At 35.5% G+C, this 19,328-nt stretch overlaps 3 protein-coding genes across 3 annotated transcripts in view; 2 read left to right on the forward strand and 1 right to left on the reverse strand.

Annotated features, from left to right (window-relative positions):
- The window catches only part of LOC107840962 (beta-galactosidase-like), a gene marked incomplete at its 5' end in the record, with an annotated part of 23,497 nt that extends 16,181 nt beyond the window's left edge, over positions 1-7,316 (forward strand). The window contains 18 exon segments of the mRNA NM_001324590.1: positions 209-304; positions 407-519; positions 1,330-1,396; positions 1,620-1,712; positions 3,276-3,419; positions 3,515-3,603; positions 3,685-3,790; positions 3,876-3,963; positions 4,053-4,171; positions 4,382-4,546; positions 4,758-4,933; positions 5,017-5,126; positions 5,221-5,330; positions 5,430-5,540; positions 5,617-5,727; positions 5,852-6,057; positions 6,188-6,309; positions 7,151-7,316. Of these exon segments, the coding sequence (NP_001311519.1) occupies positions 209-304; positions 407-519; positions 1,330-1,396; positions 1,620-1,712; positions 3,276-3,419; positions 3,515-3,603; positions 3,685-3,790; positions 3,876-3,963; positions 4,053-4,171; positions 4,382-4,546; positions 4,758-4,933; positions 5,017-5,126; positions 5,221-5,330; positions 5,430-5,540; positions 5,617-5,727; positions 5,852-6,057; positions 6,188-6,296 (2,013 nt within the window).
- Positions 7,317-7,883: 567 nt separating this feature from the next.
- Positions 7,884-11,996, forward strand: LOC107840963 (probable polyamine oxidase 5). The gene has a single exon (XM_016684926.2). It carries the CDS (start codon positions 9,671-9,673, stop codon positions 11,642-11,644), a length of 1,974 nt encoding a protein of 657 aa, XP_016540412.2. The 5' UTR covers positions 7,884-9,670; the 3' UTR covers positions 11,645-11,996.
- Positions 11,997-13,556: 1,560 nt separating this feature from the next.
- On the reverse strand, positions 13,557-18,645 carry LOC107840964 (transmembrane protein 258). Its single transcript, XM_016684928.2, has 4 exons — positions 18,482-18,645; positions 18,273-18,379; positions 13,949-14,027; positions 13,557-13,868 (listed from the first exon to the last, which is right to left on the reverse strand). The coding sequence occupies exons 1-4, from the start codon at positions 18,482-18,484 to the stop codon at positions 13,821-13,823; spliced, it is 237 nt and encodes a 78-aa protein (XP_016540414.1). The 5' UTR covers positions 18,485-18,645; the 3' UTR covers positions 13,557-13,820.
- Positions 18,646-19,328: the final 683 nt, after the last annotated feature.

Below are 19,328 nucleotides of genomic sequence, written 5' to 3' on the forward strand. Positions count from 1 at the left end.
TGTGTTTATCTTTTTCGTATTTTGAACCCCTTTGGTGAAAATTTTGACTCTGTCACATGTCTTCTTGATCCTAAAAATCTTTTAAGTTTTATACAATTTTATGGCTTATGTCAAATTGGTTGAATTCTTATGTTTTATTGGTTCTAAAATTCATTTTCTTTTGACTATGAAATATTTACATTTTTTTTTTTTGTATTTGTGAATTTAGATGTGGCCTGATCTTATACAAAAGGCTAAAGATGGAGGATTGGATGTTATTGAAACTTATGTTTTTTGGAATGGACATGAACCTTCACCTGGAAAAGTAATTTTTTTTTTCATAATTTAAATCATGATTATGCAATTTATTAATATCTATAAACCAAAATATAATAATTGATTTTCATTTTTTTTTTTTAAATTTCAGTACAATTTTGAAGGAAGATATGATCTTGTTAAGTTCATCAAATTGGTACAAGGCGCAGGACTTTATGTCAATCTACGTATTGGTCCTTACATTTGTGCTGAATGGAACTTTGGGTAAATTTAAACAAAAATGTTAGATATATATTCCTTCCGTTTCAATTTGTTTGTCTGATTTTGACTTGGCACGAAATTCAAGAAAGTAAAGAAGATTTCTGAACGTAGAATATACCGAAATGCCTTTTAGTCTTGTTGTCTTAAACATGTCGCTTAAAAATATACACAAAACTGGTTGGATATATATTCCCTCCATTTCAATTTGTTTGTCTGATTTTGATTTGGCGCGGATTTCAAGAAAGTAAAGAAGTTTTCTGAACGTAGAATGTACCGAAATGTCTTTTAATCTCGCTGTCTTAAACATGTCACGTAAAAATATACACAAAAACTAGTTAAACATATACTCCTTCCATGTCAATTTGTTTGTCTGATTTTGACTTGACATGGAGTTAAAAAAGTAAAGAAGTTTCTGAACGTAGAATGTACCGAAATGCATTTTAGTCTTGCTTGTCTTAAACATGTCGCGTAGAAGTAAGAACAGAGGCGGAGACAGAATTTCAAATAAGGGGGTTCAATATTCAAAGAAAACTAAGTCGAAGGGGATTCAACACCTACTATAACCATATCAAAAATAATTTTAATCATATATCAATAGTATTTTTTTCCGTCGAAGGGGGTTCGAACGAACCCCCTAAAGAGGGCTGGCTCCGCCTCTGAGTAAGAATTAAGGAGTTGCCAGAAAACTAAAGTGACGTTCTTTTTGAAACAGACTAAAGAGAAAAGTAAGACAAACAGATTGAAACGAAGGGGAATATAAAGGACTTGGCTTTATTATTATTTTTTTTTATACTATGTTTTATTTGTATGCAGGGGATTACCTGTTTGGCTAAAATATGTGTCTGGCATGGAATTTAGAACAGACAATCAGCCTTTCAAGGTTTGTTTTTTTCTTTTTGATTCTCAGTCCGCGTCTAAAAGCTTAAGTTGTTAGAAAAAGTGTAATGCCTCGGTTTTTCGAGTGGTGGGTAAGAATTTTTAACTAGGATCGCGTGTCTGATATGATATCATGTTGAAATGTGTGATCATCGCGTTGAAATTATATTTTTTTAATTAATATTGTTTTCTGAACTGTCATGTTTTCTGGTTGACCATGATAAAAGGTGGCTATGCAAGGATTTGTACAGAAAATAGTCAGCATGATGAAGTCAGAAAAATTGTTTGAACCTCAAGGAGGACCAATAATAATGGCACAGGTTTGGATTTATGTTTATGTCTTGTCTATTCACTATTTATAGAAATGATTTTTGTCCCCTACTTCTTGATTGAGGCAGTCGAGCGTTGTTTAGTTTCCCTTATGAGTAGTATTATTAGTAATTTTCTTTCTATCGTATTCTTTGATTCTACTATTACCTGTTGTTTCTTTGCTTCGTTTATTGTACTATTTGTGGTTGCTGTCTGTTCTTTCGTCCGCTGATTCTTTGTTAAGGTAGTCAAGTACTGTTTAGTTTCCCTTATCGACAATCAGTAGTAGTATTAGTAATTTTCTTTCTATCGTATTCTTCGATTTGACTGTTATTTGTTGTTTCCTTTGCTTTGTTTATAATACGATTTGTGGTTGCTATCTGTTCTTTCGTCTGCTGATTCTTGGTTAAGGTAGTCGAGTATTGTTTAGTTTCTCTTATCGATCAGTAGTAGTATTAGTAATTCTTCTATTCTACTATTACCTGTTGTTTCTTTGCTTCGTTTATTGTGCTATTTGTGGTTGCTGCTGTTCTTTTGTCCGCTGATTCTTGGTTAAGGTAGTCGAGTATTGTTTAGTTTCCGTTATCAGTAGTAGTATTAGTAATTCTCCTACTATTGTATTCTTCGATTCTACTGTTGCCTGTTGTTTCTTTTGCTTCGTTTATCATACTATTTGTGGTTGCTGCTGTTCTTTCGTCCGCTGATTCTTGGTTAAGGTAGTCGAGTATTGTTTAGTTTCCCGTATCAGTCGTCGTATTAGTAATTTTCTTTCTGTCGTATTCTTCGATTCTACTATTACCTGTTGTTTCTTTTGCTTCGTTTATGGTACTATTGTGGTTGCTACTGCTCTTTTGTCCGCTGATTCCTGGTTAAGGTAGTCGAGTATTGTTTAGTTTCCGTTATCAGTAGTAGTATTAGTAATTTTCTTTCTATCGTATTGTTCGATTCTGCTATTACCTGTTGTTTCTTTTGCTTCGTTAATCGTACTATTTGTGGTTGCTACTGTTCTTTTGTCCGGTGATTCTTGGTTAAGGTAGTCGAGCGTCGTTTAGTTTCCCTTATCAATAGTATTATTAGTAATTTTCTTTCTATCGTATTCTTCAATTCTACTGTTACCTGTTGTTTCTTTGCTTCGTTTCTCATACTATTTGTCGTCGCTACTGTTCTTTTGTCCCCTGATACTTGGTTAAGGTAGTCGAGTATTGTTTAGTTTCCGTTATCAGTAGTAGTGTTAGTAATTCTCCTGCTATCGTATTCTTCGATTCTGCTGTTACCTGTTGTTTCTTTTGCTTCGTTTATCGTACTATTTGTGGTCTAAGTTGCTCGGACTCTCCAAAAATGAGCCGCACCTTTGTCGGATCCTCCAAAATACACCACTTTTTGAAGGATCTGACATGCACCCGATGACATTTTTGAAGAGTCTGAGCAACATAGTTGAGTAGAGGGTCTATCGGAAATTAAACAACCTCTCTACTTTCACAAGGTAGGGGTAAAGCTGCGTACACATCACCTCTCCATAGACTCCACCTGTGAGATTACGCTTACGTTAAATCGAACTTTGATAAATGGTGCAGATAGAAAATGAATATGGACCAGTAGAATGGGAAATTGGTGCTCCTGGTAAAGCTTATACAAAATGGGCAGCACAAATGGCTGTGGGTTTGAAAACTGATGTCCCATGGATCATGTGTAAACAAGAGGATGCTCCTGATCCCGTCGTAAGCAATTCAACATCTACTATATATACGTAAAAAGATAATTTTGACGTTGTACATCGCTCTCGAGAACTCATATTTTCTTGATTCTGCTACAGATTGATACGTGCAATGGGTTCTACTGCGAAGGGTTCCGTCCTAATAAGCCTTACAAACCGAAAATGTGGACAGAAGTTTGGACTGGATGGTAGGTGTTCCAAGAATACAGATATATGACTATAACAGCTTATGTCGAGTATCCGTTTAAGTATACTCTACTGTTGCTCAGGTTTACAAAATTTGGCGGTCCAATTCCTCAACGGCCAGCTGAAGATATCGCGTTTTCAGTTGCAAGGTTTGTTCAGAACAACGGTTCATACTTCAATTACTACATGGTAAGTTGAGTTGACCTCTTATTTCGTCTTAAAAGTTTTTCTCGTTACATAGCTATTTATTGTATTGATACTGTCGTTGATTCAGTATCACGGGGGAACAAATTTTGGCCGGACATCTTCAGGGCTTTTCATCGCGACTAGCTATGATTATGATGCTCCTATCGATGAGTATGGTATGAAAAAGAACTAGAAATCTTTGTTCTTTCAAAGTTTCCTTCAACTCTTCGTGCTTGTCTTTACGGTGTGTTTTATGGTGTAAAAGGGCTTCTGAATGAACCAAAGTACGGGCACCTGAGAGAGTTGCATAAGGCGATCAAGCAATGTGAACCGGCTTTAGTTTCATCGTATCCCACGGTGACTAGTCTTGGTAGTAATCAAGAGGTTAGTCCGATACAGATCATTGTCGGTTTCTGTTTTCTTTCCTTGATCCGAGGGTCTATCGGAAACAGCCTGTCTATCTCTGAGGTAGGGGTAAGGTCTGCGTACGCTCTACCCTCCCCAGACTTCACTATGTGGGACTAAACTCGATATATTGTTGTAATCATCGTATTTTTGATCTAACGCGGTTTACATTTTTTATGACCAACACAGGCTCATGTCTATAGATCGAAATCTGGAGCTTGTGCTGCATTCCTGTCCAACTATGATGCTAAATATTCAGTTCGAGTCAGCTTTCAGAATTTGCCATACGATCTTCCTCCGTGGTCCATCAGCATTCTTCCCGACTGCAAAACTGTTGTTTATAACACGGCAAAGGTAAGAAAGCCGATCACCATTTCTCCTATTCAACTATATCTATACAGTCAGACTTCTCTATAACAGTCATCCTCTATCGCTATAATGGCCATGTCTTCTGTGGAACTGATCTTTCACGTTATGTTATATTATACTATATATTTTCCATAATATCATTTCGCTACAACAGCCAACGAGTACCAAAACAAACGATATTGTAATGACTCTACAGGTTAGCTCCCAAGGCTCGAGCATAAAGATGACGCCTGCAGGTGGTGGATTGTCTTGGCAGTCATACAATGAAGACACGCCGACTGCTGATGACAGCGATACACTTAGAGCTAACGGACTATGGGAACAGAGAAACGTCACCAGAGATTCATCGGACTATCTGTGGTACATGACAGAGTGAGTAGTACCGTACATTTTCATACTCTTTTCAACTGACTACATCTGGTTTCCGCGGATAACATTTTCGTTACTTCCTCCAGCATAAACATAGCATCAAACGAAGGATTTCTAAAGAGCGGAAAGGATCCTTATCTCACGGTTATGTCGGCTGGTCATGTGTTGCATGTTTTCGTCAATGGAAAACTTGCAGGTAGCGGAAAAAACACTCTATTCGGGACTATGACAACACGATTTTACCTAACAAACTACGTTTTCTTAGTCTAAGTATCATCGAATTTTGGTAGGAACTGTATACGGGGCATTGGATAATCCGAAACTTACATACAGCGGCAATGTGAAGCTAAATGCCGGTATAAACAAGATTTCTCTTCTCAGTGTTTCCGTTGGTCTCCCGGTTAGTTTTCTACTTCCTGTTTCAGCAATCCGTAGCAGTGGTGACTGAACCTTTATCGTAAAGATTCATGTAACTTAACGGTTCTAAAATACATTTCAGAACGTTGGCGTACATTATGATACGTGGAATGCAGGAGTTCTAGGTCCAGTCACGTTGAGCGGTCTCAATGAGGGGTCACGAGACTTGGCGAAACAGAAATGGTCCTATAAGGTTTGTTCATATAACCATTTGAACGATATGTAGAGCGCGTTGATGCTTGAATAATCGATGATTTGGTTGTTCATAGGTTGGTCTAAAAGGCGAATCGCTAAGTCTTCACACGTTAAGTGGTAGTTCTTCTGTCGAATGGGTTCAAGGTTCACTGGTGGCTCGAACACAACCCCTGACATGGTACAAGGTACTTTCCAGGACGCTTATAACGTCAACTACTACATATAGACGTGTTTCTATCGATCTTAAGATGTTGCATAACATGTCGTGGCGCGACAGCGCGTAGATAATAGACTTAATACCTTTTGCAGGCAACATTTAGCGCGCCTGGAGGAAATGAACCGCTAGCTTTAGACATGGCGAGTATGGGGAAAGGTCAGATATGGATCAATGGTGAAGGCGTAGGTCGCCATTGGCCTGGATACGCAGCACAAGGCGACTGCAGCAAATGCAGTTACGCTGGAACATTCAACGAGAAGAAATGTCAGACTAACTGCGGACAGCCTTCTCAGAGATGGTAAGCGGTATCCATACTTCCTACAACACTTGGCGAAGTTAGTACTAGATCAACTTTTCGTGGAGAATTTCACGCGACAACTCAATCGTTATGTTCCATACTCAAGACTTTGCGTAACTGGTGATTTCAGGTATCATGTCCCGCGATCGTGGCTGAAAACAAGTGGAAACTTGTTGGTAGTATTTGAAGAATGGGGTGGTGATCCAACAGGAATTTCTTTAGTAAGAAGATCAAGATAAAGAGCTTCAAAAGGTATGTGTGCAATTCACGCCTTAGAGTAACTGGTAAAGTTGCTGACATGTAATTCAAGCCTTGGAAACAGCCTCTGACAGAAATGCAAGGTAAGACTGCGTACAATACACCCTTATGGTGGGACCCTTCAGTAGACCCCACGCGTACCGGGAGTTTTAGTGCACCGGGTTGTCCTTTTTTATCATTATTTTCGAAAATGTTTTTCAAACAGACTTATTTTCTTCAAATTTAAAGAAAATGACTTCCCTGCATAAAATAAGGCAACATTCCGAGACCTGGACCTGGAATTCGGGACCTGACTTGACTCTCGAGACCCGACTCCTGACTCTGATCCTAACCTCAACCCTATCGGGAGTCGGGTCCAGGATCAGGGTGGGGTTCCAAATTCCAGGTCGGGATCGAGAGTCTGGTCTCAAGTCGAATCCAGTGTCATGGTATTTATCCATATTATACCTAAATGTTCTTGAGACGGTATATTTTTCTTACTGACCAAACACGAGAAAATAAGTACGAAAAAATCACTTAATATTTTCTGGGAAAACATTTTCCTTCACACCAAACACACCTATATATGTATTACTTTTTGTTTTCTTTATTGACCCTTTTTTTTTAACTTAAGTTCACACTTAGATTTGCATTTTACGCTTCAAGCCTAGATAGTCCTGAAGCGCTTTTTAACGCTTTTCGCGTTTGACAACACTAGTCCTGATTCAAAAATTTGTTTTTTTATGTCGCGTCTAAAATCATAAATTCTGTGTGTATGTATGTATATATATATATATATATTCATATTAATTGTTACCATTGTTTTACTTATACTTGTTATTTTCTACTATGGCAGTAAAAATGCATACAAGAAGCTAACAATGGAGGGTATATTTGCAAATTGCAGATGAATAAATCATTTGAAGTACATAAATAATTGATAAAAGGTATATAAAAAATACATCATGTAGCTTGGAATCTCCAGAAATGTTACAGCACCCGTGTTTTGGATTCTCCGAAAATACCTTACTTTAAAGAGAGTCTGACACGTACGTATTGACATTTTCAAAGACTCCGAGCAATTCTATGTAAACTTTGGTTTATGAGATTTATATAGAAATCTACTAATTGTACAGCTTCTAAATACTATTATTAGCCAATATGATATTGAAATTTAGAAATACAAATAATTTCATGTAACTATGTAAAATTTGTGGATTACATGGTTGTGAAATAATAATAATAATACAAGTTATATTAAGGAAGCAAGTGTTTTTGTTTTTATTTGTGATAAAGAGGTTTCGAGTTCGAGTTCTGGATATGAATTTGTCTTTAATAGAGAGTGTTTTACAACCTGCAGTGAGATTTTTCGACGCAAATTATTTTTATTAGTTATATCAAAAATCATTTATTATATACATTAATTAGTATAATATTGTAGACAAATTAATATTAACGATGAAAACAGATTCCATTTTGAGAGAATTAAAAAAGTACTATCTTGATCAATCATGTTCTCGAGTTGTATGAGGAGAAAGTTTCCTATATGTTTCGGAGTGGTGGGTGGGTGGGTGGGGGTTGTTCATCTATATCTATCCTAATGAGCCATCTATCGAATCGCTGCAATTGAGTTGAGCCCCAAAGCGAGTAGGGGACACCGGCTAAAAAAATAATATATTGTGCTAAAATATTTGTTGTAATTACATCTCCATATATACCATTTTATATTCGATATTTATGCTAATGGGAAATAGCAGATACTTTGTTGAATTAATTTAGGTGCATATACGTTGGTTCTGCCATCACAATTATAAAAGAAAATGAAATAATAACGACTAACAATTTGCTTAATCGACATTTAGTTTTCCGTCCCTAAGTTAATCAACTAGTAGGTATCAGAGTAATATAATCAAATTTAGCTTTGATAATTAGTCAAATTGACTCCATAGAAAAGCGAAATATGACAGCTATTTTGAAATAAGAGTACAAAAGAATTTCATTATATATTGCCACTTAGAAAAGAAAATTCATTATTAACTTCCCAATTAAATAGAAAATAATACTTACCATATTGGCATGAAATTATATTACTATGAAAATAAAGAATACTAACCATTTTCTTACCAAAGCTAAAAAATAAATTATTGCTGAAATTTAATTTATCACCATAAGTATTTCAATAATTTTCTCACCAAATTCGGAGGCTTAAATTATAACTAAAATTAGATATTTTAAAAAGATTTTGATTCATCTTGGAGATATTTTTATTTTAATCATTTTTTTTTTGCCAAAGTTGAATACTACTTATCCCATAATTATGGTTAGAAAATCTAATTCATAGATTATTTCAATCCAATCCTTTAAATATTAAATTTCATTTTTGGTTTCTCAATTTAGTCCTTGAAATATTTGACTAATCATATTTAATCTTCAATTAATCGTAATGTGTATTTTGGTCCTTTTACTTGTCAATATTCCAAAATTTACTTCCTTCTTCCCAATTTACGTGGCACTTTCGTGTTTCGAGATCCAAACTATATAAACTTTTAATCAACATTTCATAATGCGAAAAATTGCAACTTATAATACTTTTCGTATAGTTTTTAAATATCTAAAATATTAATTTTATAACATGAACCCTAATTCAATTTATTTTCAAGGATTGTTCAATTCAATTCACGAGAAATGAAACGTGACACATAAATTGAGACAAAAGGACCAATTGTTCCACCACTTAATTATTTACGTGTTATGTTAAGCTTGTAACGTTCCTTCATATTTGGCGGTAACATAGTTCTTGATATCGTCCAAAAATAACATATATTTTAAATTAACGAAAGGTTAAAAGCGATCGAGTCATACTTTACAAGGATCAAAACCAGAATTTACCAATAACTCCGCTACTAAATTTATAAATTTTAATTAACTAAAGGCTAAAAGCGATCGATTCATATTTTACGAGGATCACAATCAGAATTTACCAATAACTCCGCTACTAAATTTATAAATTTTAATTAACTAAAGGTTAAAAGCGATCGAGTCATACGTTACAAGGATTAAAATCAGAATTTACCAATAACTCAGCCACTAAATTTATAAATTATGTAACAAAGTACTATGATACACTCCCCCTATATATTTGCTTGCTGTTCTAGTAATAGTTCATACCTAAGTTGCATAGACTCTTCATTTTTTTATGCAGCACCCGTATCGGATTCTTCAAAAACACACTAATTTTGGCGAATCCGACACGCACCCATCGACATTTTTGACGAGTCCGAGCAACATTGGTTCATACAACAACAAATCTTTGTACTTTCACAATTTTTTTTTTTTTTTTTGTGTGTGTGTGTGAGATCATTCATTTGCCTCAAAAATGTTGTCACAAAAGCCCAAAATTGTTATAATTGGTGCAGGAATAGCTGGTTTAGCAGCAGCAAAAAAGCTATATACAACACAAAACTTCAATGAACTATTTGAACTTTGTGTTGTAGAAGGTGGAAATAGAATTGGTGGAAGAATTTTTACTAATGAATTTTGTGGTGATAAAGTTGAAATGGGTGCTAGTTGGATTCATGGAATTGATGGAAATCCAATATATAAAATTGCTAAAGATATCAATGCATTTGAAAATGATGAACCTTGGGATCCATTGGGAGGTAAAATGGAGAACAAAATGGTTATAACAGAAGATGGACATGAGGTAAATTCATCTATTGTTAATAACATATCAAGTTTTTTTAAGAATCTGTTGGATTTTGCATCTGGTGAAGGGGATTTTGGAGGTGGGATTGGTGGTAAAATTGTTGAAAGATTGAGGATTGAAAATGGTGGCGGCATTGAGAAGGTTAGTATTGGTGCTTTTCTTAGAAAAGGGCTTGAGTTTTACTGGGGTTTAAGAAAAGATCAAGAAAATGTTGAAAGCTTCAATCTTGACGATGGTGGTAGTGAAAAGGATCATGAGAATGGTGAAATCTTCAATCTTGACAATGGCGGTAGTGAAAAAGATCAAGAACATGTTAAAAGCTTCAATCTTGACGATGGTGGTAGTGAAAAAGATCATGAGAATGATGAAAGCTTCAATCTTGACGATGGTGGTAGTGAAAAGGATCACGAGAATGTTGAAAGCTTCAATCTTAACGATGGTGGTAGTGAAAAAATTCAAGAAAATGTTGAAAGCTTCAATCTTGACGATGGTGGTAGTGAAAAAGATCACGAGAATGATGAAAGCTTCAATCTTGACTATGGCGGTAGTGAAAAAGATCAAGAAAATGTTGAAGTTTTTGAAAATTGGAGTAGAAAATCACTTGAAGAAGGTGTTTTCGCTATGTTTGAGAATATACATAGGCATTATTCGTCAGCTGGCGATTTAGGTACTTTGGATTTCAATGGACACAGTGAGTATATTGATTTTCCTGGAGATGACATAACAATAGCCAAAGGTTTTTCATCTGTGATTGAATCTTTGGGTTCTGTTTTACCATCTGGTTTGATCCAATTAGGCCGAAAAGTCACGAAAATTGAATGGCAATTGGAGAACAATGATGGTAATAAGCCAGTGAAGTTGCATTTCAGTGATGGATCAGTTATGTATGCTGATCATGTCATTGTTACCATCTCACTTGGAGTTTTGAAACAAGGAATTCGCGAGGACTCGAGTCTTTTTAGTCCTCCACTTCCTAGTTTCAAGACCGACGCAATTTCAAGACTTGGTTTTGGTGTTGTTGACAAGTTGTTCTTGCAACTTAGCCCAACTCATCATGAAAATGTTGGCTATGATGGGATGAAGTTCCCTAATATGATGATGGTTTTTCATCAGCCGGACGCGAAGTTGAACAACCCGAAAATCCCCTTCTGGATAAGGAGGACAACACTTGTACATCCAGTTTATCCAGAGTCAAGAGTTGTAATGTTGTTTTTTGCAGGTGAAGAAGCTCTAAAGGTTGAATCTCTTGATGATGAGGAGATCATCGAAGGGGTCTCGACAACAATGTCAGAGATTCTAGCAAACGCAAAGCATTTCAAGAACTCGAATGCTGCAGCTGAGAGTGAAAGTTTCATCAAGTTTACAAAGGTTTTGAAGTGCAAATGGGGTACTGATCCATTGTTTTTGGGATCATATACTCATATAGCTGTTGGATCAAGTGGAGATGATTTGGATTCTATGGCTGAACCATTGCCGGAGAAGAGCGGCGATGGTAGAAAGTCGACGAGTTGTCATCAACTTCAAGTCTTGTTTGCAGGTGAAGCAACAAGTAGAGCTCATTATTCAACAACTCATGGTGCTTATCTTACTGGTCTTAGAGAAGCTAATAGGCTTCTTGAACACTATCAATGTGTTGATGTCTGAAAAAAGATTGTTCTCTTTTTGATTGTTTTGTTATTATTGCTAGAAGGGGAGCCTTGGAAGTAACCGGTAAAGTTGCTTTCATGTGATCAGGCGGTTACGGGTTCAAGCCGTGGAAAGAGTCTCTTGCAGAAATGCAAGATAAGGCTGCGTACAATATACCCTTATGGTTCGGCTCTTCCCCAGACCCCACACATAATGGGGCCCTTTTTTTTGTTTTTTTGTTTTGTTATTGCTATTCATATTCATTTGGAATGTGATGTTTGTTATACAACTCTATGTATGATGGGAATTTGATAGAGTAAAGGGAGTTATAGAAGCTTTTCATTTTGTATTATTTCAAGTTTGCTTTTAATCTCTTTTTGTTTTGAGCCGGGAGTCTATCGGAAACAACATCTCTGCCTCACCTACGAGGTAGTGGCACGAACGCATACATTCTACCCTCTCCAAACTCCACTTTGTGAGAATTTACTGGGTATATTATTATTGCTTTTAATCCCCTTCACTTTACTAGGTATATTGTTGTTGCCTGGCGGAGTTTATTTAAGCTGAGGATCTATCGAGAATCTCTTTATCTCAACGAAATAGGGGTAAGATCGATCTGTGTACACTCCACACTTCCCAAAATCCACTCATGAAATTATACTAAATATATTGTTGTATATTTTGGGGGAAACACAAAAATTTCCTAAATAGCCCATTTTCGCTCGTTACGATCTTTAATTATGTGGGGATCCTATTACTCCCCAATCATAACTTACCCAGTGTAATCCCACAAGTCTCGTTTCGATTTTATTTTTTTTCACTTCTTAAATTTTATTTTAATTAAGGAACAAAAGAAGACAATGGTACTCAACACACTTATTTAAAGTACTAAATTTGTTTACACTACTTGCAAGATTTGTAGCATGTAGTAAAAACTAGCAGCATCATTTTATTGTATATCTATAGCAGCCAACTTATTAAGGATAAATTATATGTAATCATTCAATTAACAATGTATATCTATAGTCAGATCTCTCTATAACAATATTTCATTATAATGACAGACCAAGTGTTTCTCATTGACACTGGCGTTGCATGAGCCTGACCAGCCCAAAAAGGCACGGCGAGGTCCACGACAAGCACAACTATCATGTTATAGCAACTAAAGAGATATCCAGCCAAACGAAGTCGTTATAGAGAGGCATGACACCCGCAACAACAACCACCATTTCTCATTGACACCAGCGTTGCATGAACCTGACCAGCCCAAAAGGGTACGGCCAGGTCCAAGACGAGCACAACTGTAATGTTATAGCAACTAAAGAGTTATCCAGATAAAAGATGTCGTTATAGAGGGGCATGACACCCATAACAACAACGACCATTTCTCATTGACACCGACGTTGCATGAACCTAACCAGCCCAAAAGGGTACGGCCAGGTCCAAGATGAGCACAACTGTCATGTTATAGCAACTAAAGAGATATCCAGCCAAGTGATGTCGTTATAGAGAGGCATGACACCCGCAACAACAACGACCATTTCTCATTGACACCCGCGTCACATTTAGTTATAGCAACAACAGCCACCATTTCTCATTGACACCGGTGTTGCATGAACCTGACCAGCCCAAAAGGGTACGGCCAGGTCCAAGACGAGCACAACTGTCATGTTATAGCAACTAAAGAGATATCCAGCCAAACGAAGTCGTTATAGAGAGGCATGACACCCGCAACACGACGACCATTTCTCATTGACACCCGCGTCACATTTAGTTATAGCAACAACAACAACCATTTCTCATTTGACACCGGCATTGCATGAACCTGACCAGCCCAAAAGGGTACGGCCAGGTCCAAGACGAGCACAACTGTCATGTTATAGCAACTAAAGAGATATCCAGACAGACGATGTCATTATATAGAGGCATGTAAAAGCCAAGCAAAGGGATGCTTTCTTCTATAAAGTAAATTGAAGGCATACGAAGTATTTCTTGTACCTCGGAAATTTTTTCAACAAGTTCTCTTCGATGCTTGCCATAAAGTAATAAATTCTCAGACTGCACTAGGTGATAATAATCAGATCTATAGATACTGTTCTCAACCTTAACTCATTTAAAATCAACTGCAGTACTCGAAAAACCATTCATGTCGAAACACTAGTAAAAAAACTTCATCTTTATCCATGTGGATGGATCAAACATAGACTCCAGAAGCAAGTAGCAAAAACAAGGATCCAAAACCCTGCATGATGTGCGTTGAGGAGTCAGAAGAACAAGCAACTAGTGAAAACGAGAAAGATCAAATCATTATAGTGTACGTACCAAGAAAACAGACGCCACTGTCCCAGTTACGAGCTCCTTTGCAAGACTACGATATTTCCTCGGAGAAGTAGCTTCATAGCTGTCAAAGAGTCATAAGGTTTATTACAAGAAGGAAAGACAGCAAGACTTGTAGAACGCGGAAAATCAGTCATGAAGAAAAACGGTACTCTTTGACATTACAAAGTTATAATCTGATGAATCCAAAGAATATTTTTTTGAAGAACTTTGATGAAGTATTACTCGTTTAATTTAAGAATTTTGGAGAACTGCCATGATTCATGAATTATATCTCAGTAAAGAATCTCGGAGAACTATACAACAACAACAACATACCCAGTGTATTCCCACATAGCGGGGTCTGGGGAGGGTAATGTCAAATGTGTACGTAGTCCATACCACTACGTCAAATAAAGTAGAGAGGTTGTTTGTTTCCGATACCAAACATGGACATGAATTATTCAAACAAAGAATGATAGAGAAGTGATAAACAATCTATATAAACCATTAATATTCAGCATTATGTAATATATAACATTTATATGTCTCTTTACGGACACTCTTCCGAATCAAACACGCTCAACCACACAAAGAAAAATCTAAGAACTCCCGAGAAATTTTAGTCAGATAACCAAAATATTTAGAAATCTTCCCCTCCGACAATGTTCAAATGGACAAATAAATTGAAACGGAGGGAGTACAGCATATCAGACAGATCCAAATCAATTTCATATTATTTATATTCCTTACTCACAAAAATGCAGCCAAATCTTCCATTCCACAGTTAATTTCATTCTCAAAAAAATATCCCGCATTTCAATACAGTACCCTTTTCTAGCAGTTGCGGATACTGTCAAATATTAATCAATGATGACGCATACACTCTCCTTCAGTTAATTGCAAGGAAAATTGGAGGCACAGAGTGATTGCAGCATGAACAAATATTACAATCAACTATGAAAGGCGTATGCAATTTTTTTTCTTGATAACCGTGGTGTCCGAGTCAGCTTGCACGCACCTCGACTAATGCCACGGGATACCTGCCAACTCCCACCAGCAATAACTCTATCCACCAAGGCTAGAACAGATGAGAAGAAATCACCTAGTGTGTGTCACTGTTGGAAATTGAATCCGAGACCTCAGTGCGTTATGCAATTTGGAAGGAGCCAAATATGTTGGCCCATATAGAATCTTTAAGAGGATTGGGCAAGTAGCATATGAGTAAGGATTACCTACCCCTTAATCTCAAACTAGTTAGATCCACTAAAGAAAATCCCCCATATCACTCTATTCAAGCCAATTTCATTCCACCACCAACAATAACATACCCCGTGAAATCCCACAAGTAGGGTCTAGGAAGCAGGGATGGATCTAGCGGGGCAGGAGAGTATTCACTCAAACTCCACTCGACAAAAAATTACACAGAATGTATAAGGCAATTTTCATTTTTTTTTCTTATGTATATATACTAATTTTGAATCTCGTGACTTGAGCCGGGGGTCTTTCGGAAACAGCCTTTCTACTTCATCAGAGGTAGAGGTATGGACTGCGTACATCTTACCCCCCCAGACCCCACTAAGTGGGAATACACTGGGTTTGTTGTTGTTGTTGTTGTTGAATCCCTTGAACAAGACAAGAGGTTGGCTCCGTGGTTTAGGGGGTTCAAAATTTATGTTAAGGTTCTAATTTCAAATATTAAGCACTACATTTTTATTTTCCAATCCTCTGAATGAAAATCCTGGATCCGTCACTGAACTGAGGGAGGGTAAAGTGTAGGCCGACCTTACCCCTACCTCGTGCAGGACGAACACAATTTTATGGAAAAATAACATAACCATACACCTTAACTTACCATATTTACACAAATCCTCATCCTTACAAAGTAATTACAAAAAACCCAACTAATTATTTATCTTCGTTGGATGTTTGAGAGCTAATTATGTATCTCAACAGACCCAAAATCGAAAAAATATATTGGGAGCTAATTATGTATCTTTACAACAACAACATACCCAGTGTATTCCCACAAAGTGGTGTCTAGGGAGGATAAAGTGTACGGAGTCCATACCACTACCTCAGCTGAAGTAGAAAGGTCGTTTCCGATAGACCCCCAGCTCAGCACAGATAACAAATATAATCAAATAAAAATAATAAAAGCAACCAACAAAAAGGAATATCACGCCGCTAGATAGTAAAGGAAACAAAGCACCCACAAAGTAATACTATAAACTAGCTATATGAAATCATAGACATCACCAAAACACCACGAACAAGAGGCTACAAGACACTACAGGCACAGATACAAACAGAGCACTCTTTCCTACTATTACGAATTAATATTACGAATTACAAGATGACACTACAGGCATAGATACAAACAGAGCACTCTTTTCCTACTATTACGAACGTATTCCTACCTACTACTACTCTATCCTAATTATGAATCTTTACAAAGCAAAAAATTTATCTTCGTTGGATGTATTATGTATCTCGATAGACCCACAACGAAAAAAATGTATCGGAAGCTAATTATGTATCTTTATAAAGGAAAAAATGTATATTCGTTGAATGTATTATGTATCTCAACAAACCCAATATTGAAAAAAATATATCGAAAGCTAATTATGTATCTTTACAAAGGAAAAAGTGTATCTTCGTTGGATGTATTACGAATCTCAATAAACCCAAGATCGAAAAATGTATCACGAGCCAATTATGTATATTTACAAAGGAAAGAATGTATCTTTATTGGATGTATTATATAACTCGACATACTCAAAATTGAAAAATATGTATCGGAAGCTAATTATATATCTTTATAAAGGAAAAAATGTATTGCCGTTGAATGTATTATGTATCTCAACAGACTCAAAATAAAAAAAAATGTATCGGGAGTTAATTATGTATCTTTATAAAGGAAAAATGTATCTTTCGTTGGATGTATTATGTATCTCAACAGACCCAAAATAAAAAAATATATATCGAGGGCTAATTATGTATCTTTATAAAGGAAAAGATGCATTTTTCGTTGGATGTATTATGTATCTCAAGAGACCCAAAATAAAAAAAAATATATATCAAAAGCTAATTATGTATCTTTATAAAGGAAAAATGTATCTTCATTGAATGTATTATATATTTCGATAGACTCCAAAATTAGAAAAAAAATGTATCAGAAGCTAATTATGTATCTTTATAAAGGAAAGTGTATCTTCCTTGAATGTATGATGTATCTCAACAGACCCAAAATCGAAAAAAATATATCGAAAGTTAATTATGTATATTTACAAAGGAAAAAGTGTATCGTCCTTGGATGTATGACGTATCTGAACAGATCCAAAATCGAAAAAAATACTACCTCCGTTTAAAAAAGAATGACCTGCTTTCCTTTTTAGTCAGTTTAAAAAACCCCTTACCTTTTTTTGTAATACTTTAGTTTCAACTTTCCACATGGCATGTTTATGACCATAAGATTAAAGGGCATTTTAGTATATTTGGCATTACTTTAATTTAAGGCCACAAGATTCAAAAGTCTTCTTTATTTTCTTAAAATTTGTGCCAAGTCAAAGTAGATCATTCTTTTGAAACGGAGAAAGTATATCGAAAGTTAATTATGTATCGTTATAAAAGAAAAAGTGTATCTTCCTTGGATGTATGATGTATCTCAACAGACCCAAAATCGAAGAAAATATATCGAAAGTTAATGATTATCTTTACAAAGGAAAAATGTATCTTCATTGAATGTATTATATATCTCGACAGACTCCAAAATCAAGAAAAAAAAATGTATCAGAAGCTAATTATGTATCTTTACAAAGGAAAAAATGTATTTTCATTGAATGTATTATATATCTTGACAGACTTCAAAATCAAAAAAAATGTATAGAAGATAATTATGTATCTTTACAAAGGAAAAAATGTATCTTCATTGAATGTATTATATATCTCGACAAACTTCAAAATTAAAAAAAAATGTATCAGAAGTTAATTATGTATCTTTATAAAGGAAAAAAAATGCATGTTCATTGGATGTATCTGGCGCTAATTATGTATCTAGGAAAAAAAGGATCCTCATTAGATGTATTGGGAGCTAATTATGTATCTCGACAGACCAAAATCAGTATTTTCAGTAATTATGCAAAATATCTTAAATTTTCTCTAATTAAGCTCCACACTGTCAGAATTTATGTTGTTTGACCCAATTTTATTCCAACATCCATAAATATCACACACACACACACACACACACACACACATATATCCATGAAAAATAACAAAAAATCCAACATTTTGTGAGCTAGAAAAAGGATGAGATCTAGATGCTTACATGAAAAAAGAAGCAGTAACAACAAGACCAACTGCAAGCATAATCACAGCTAGTGTTGGGTACCACGCATCTGGTACTGGACTCGATATAGGTTTTGCTGATTGTGCCTTGAACAACAAAAATTCCAAAAATTAAAATTAAATAAAACAAAATTTTTTTTTTACAAAAATTAATAATAACAAATTGATTAAGTATGAGAAATTGCATACCATTTTTTTTTGTTGTTGAAGAAAAATTGAGAGAATTTAATGATCTAGCAGTGACTTGTTTGTACAAAGGCTGTGAATCTGTGTTTTTAGATAGTCAGCTGAGGAGTGGTAAACGGGTCGGGTCGGGTCGGATGGGCGGGTTGAAAATGGGTTAAATAAAAATGAATATAAAATATTTGATTTGATTTGATTTGATTATATTTAATATGGATAAAAAAATGGATTAATTGAATTAATTAGGTGAAAATTCAAAGTTAAAAGTCAAAATAAGCTTGGACTCTTAATAAGAGCTCATAAACAAATAGATAAATAAGTATTGATAATATAGATATTCGTTTTTGGTGGATACTAATTATATTTGATTTATTCGTAAAGAAACGATTATTCAGCACGTATTTGACCTTGACAAACCAAACTTCAGTGTTTATGACGATAATATAAGTTTAGTCGTGGCTAGAGAAATTTAGCTAACGTATGTCAAAAATTCAACCTAGCTTCCACGTGTGTATGTCGGAAGTTTTGGCCTTGGCAAACTAAACTTCAATCGCGTATAACGATAATTAATCACGTATAACGATAATTAAGTTCAGTCGTGGCTAGAGAAATTTAGCAACGCTTGCTTCCAAGTGTGTATGTCAGAAGTTTTGTCCTTGGCAAACAAAACTTCAATTGTGTTTAACGATAATAAATTTAGCCGTGACTAGCAATGTATGTAAAAAATTCGGCCTTGCTTCCAGATGTGTATGTCAGAAGTTTTGGTCTTGACAAGCCTAACTTTAGACACGTATATCAAAAATTCGGCCTTGCTCCCAAATGTGTATGTTAGAAGTTTTGGACTTGACAAGCC

This window comes from Capsicum annuum, chromosome 9 (genome assembly GCF_002878395.1).
Source record: "Capsicum annuum cultivar UCD-10X-F1 chromosome 9, UCD10Xv1.1, whole genome shotgun sequence".
NCBI classification, from domain to species: domain Eukaryota; kingdom Viridiplantae; phylum Streptophyta; class Magnoliopsida; order Solanales; family Solanaceae; genus Capsicum; species Capsicum annuum.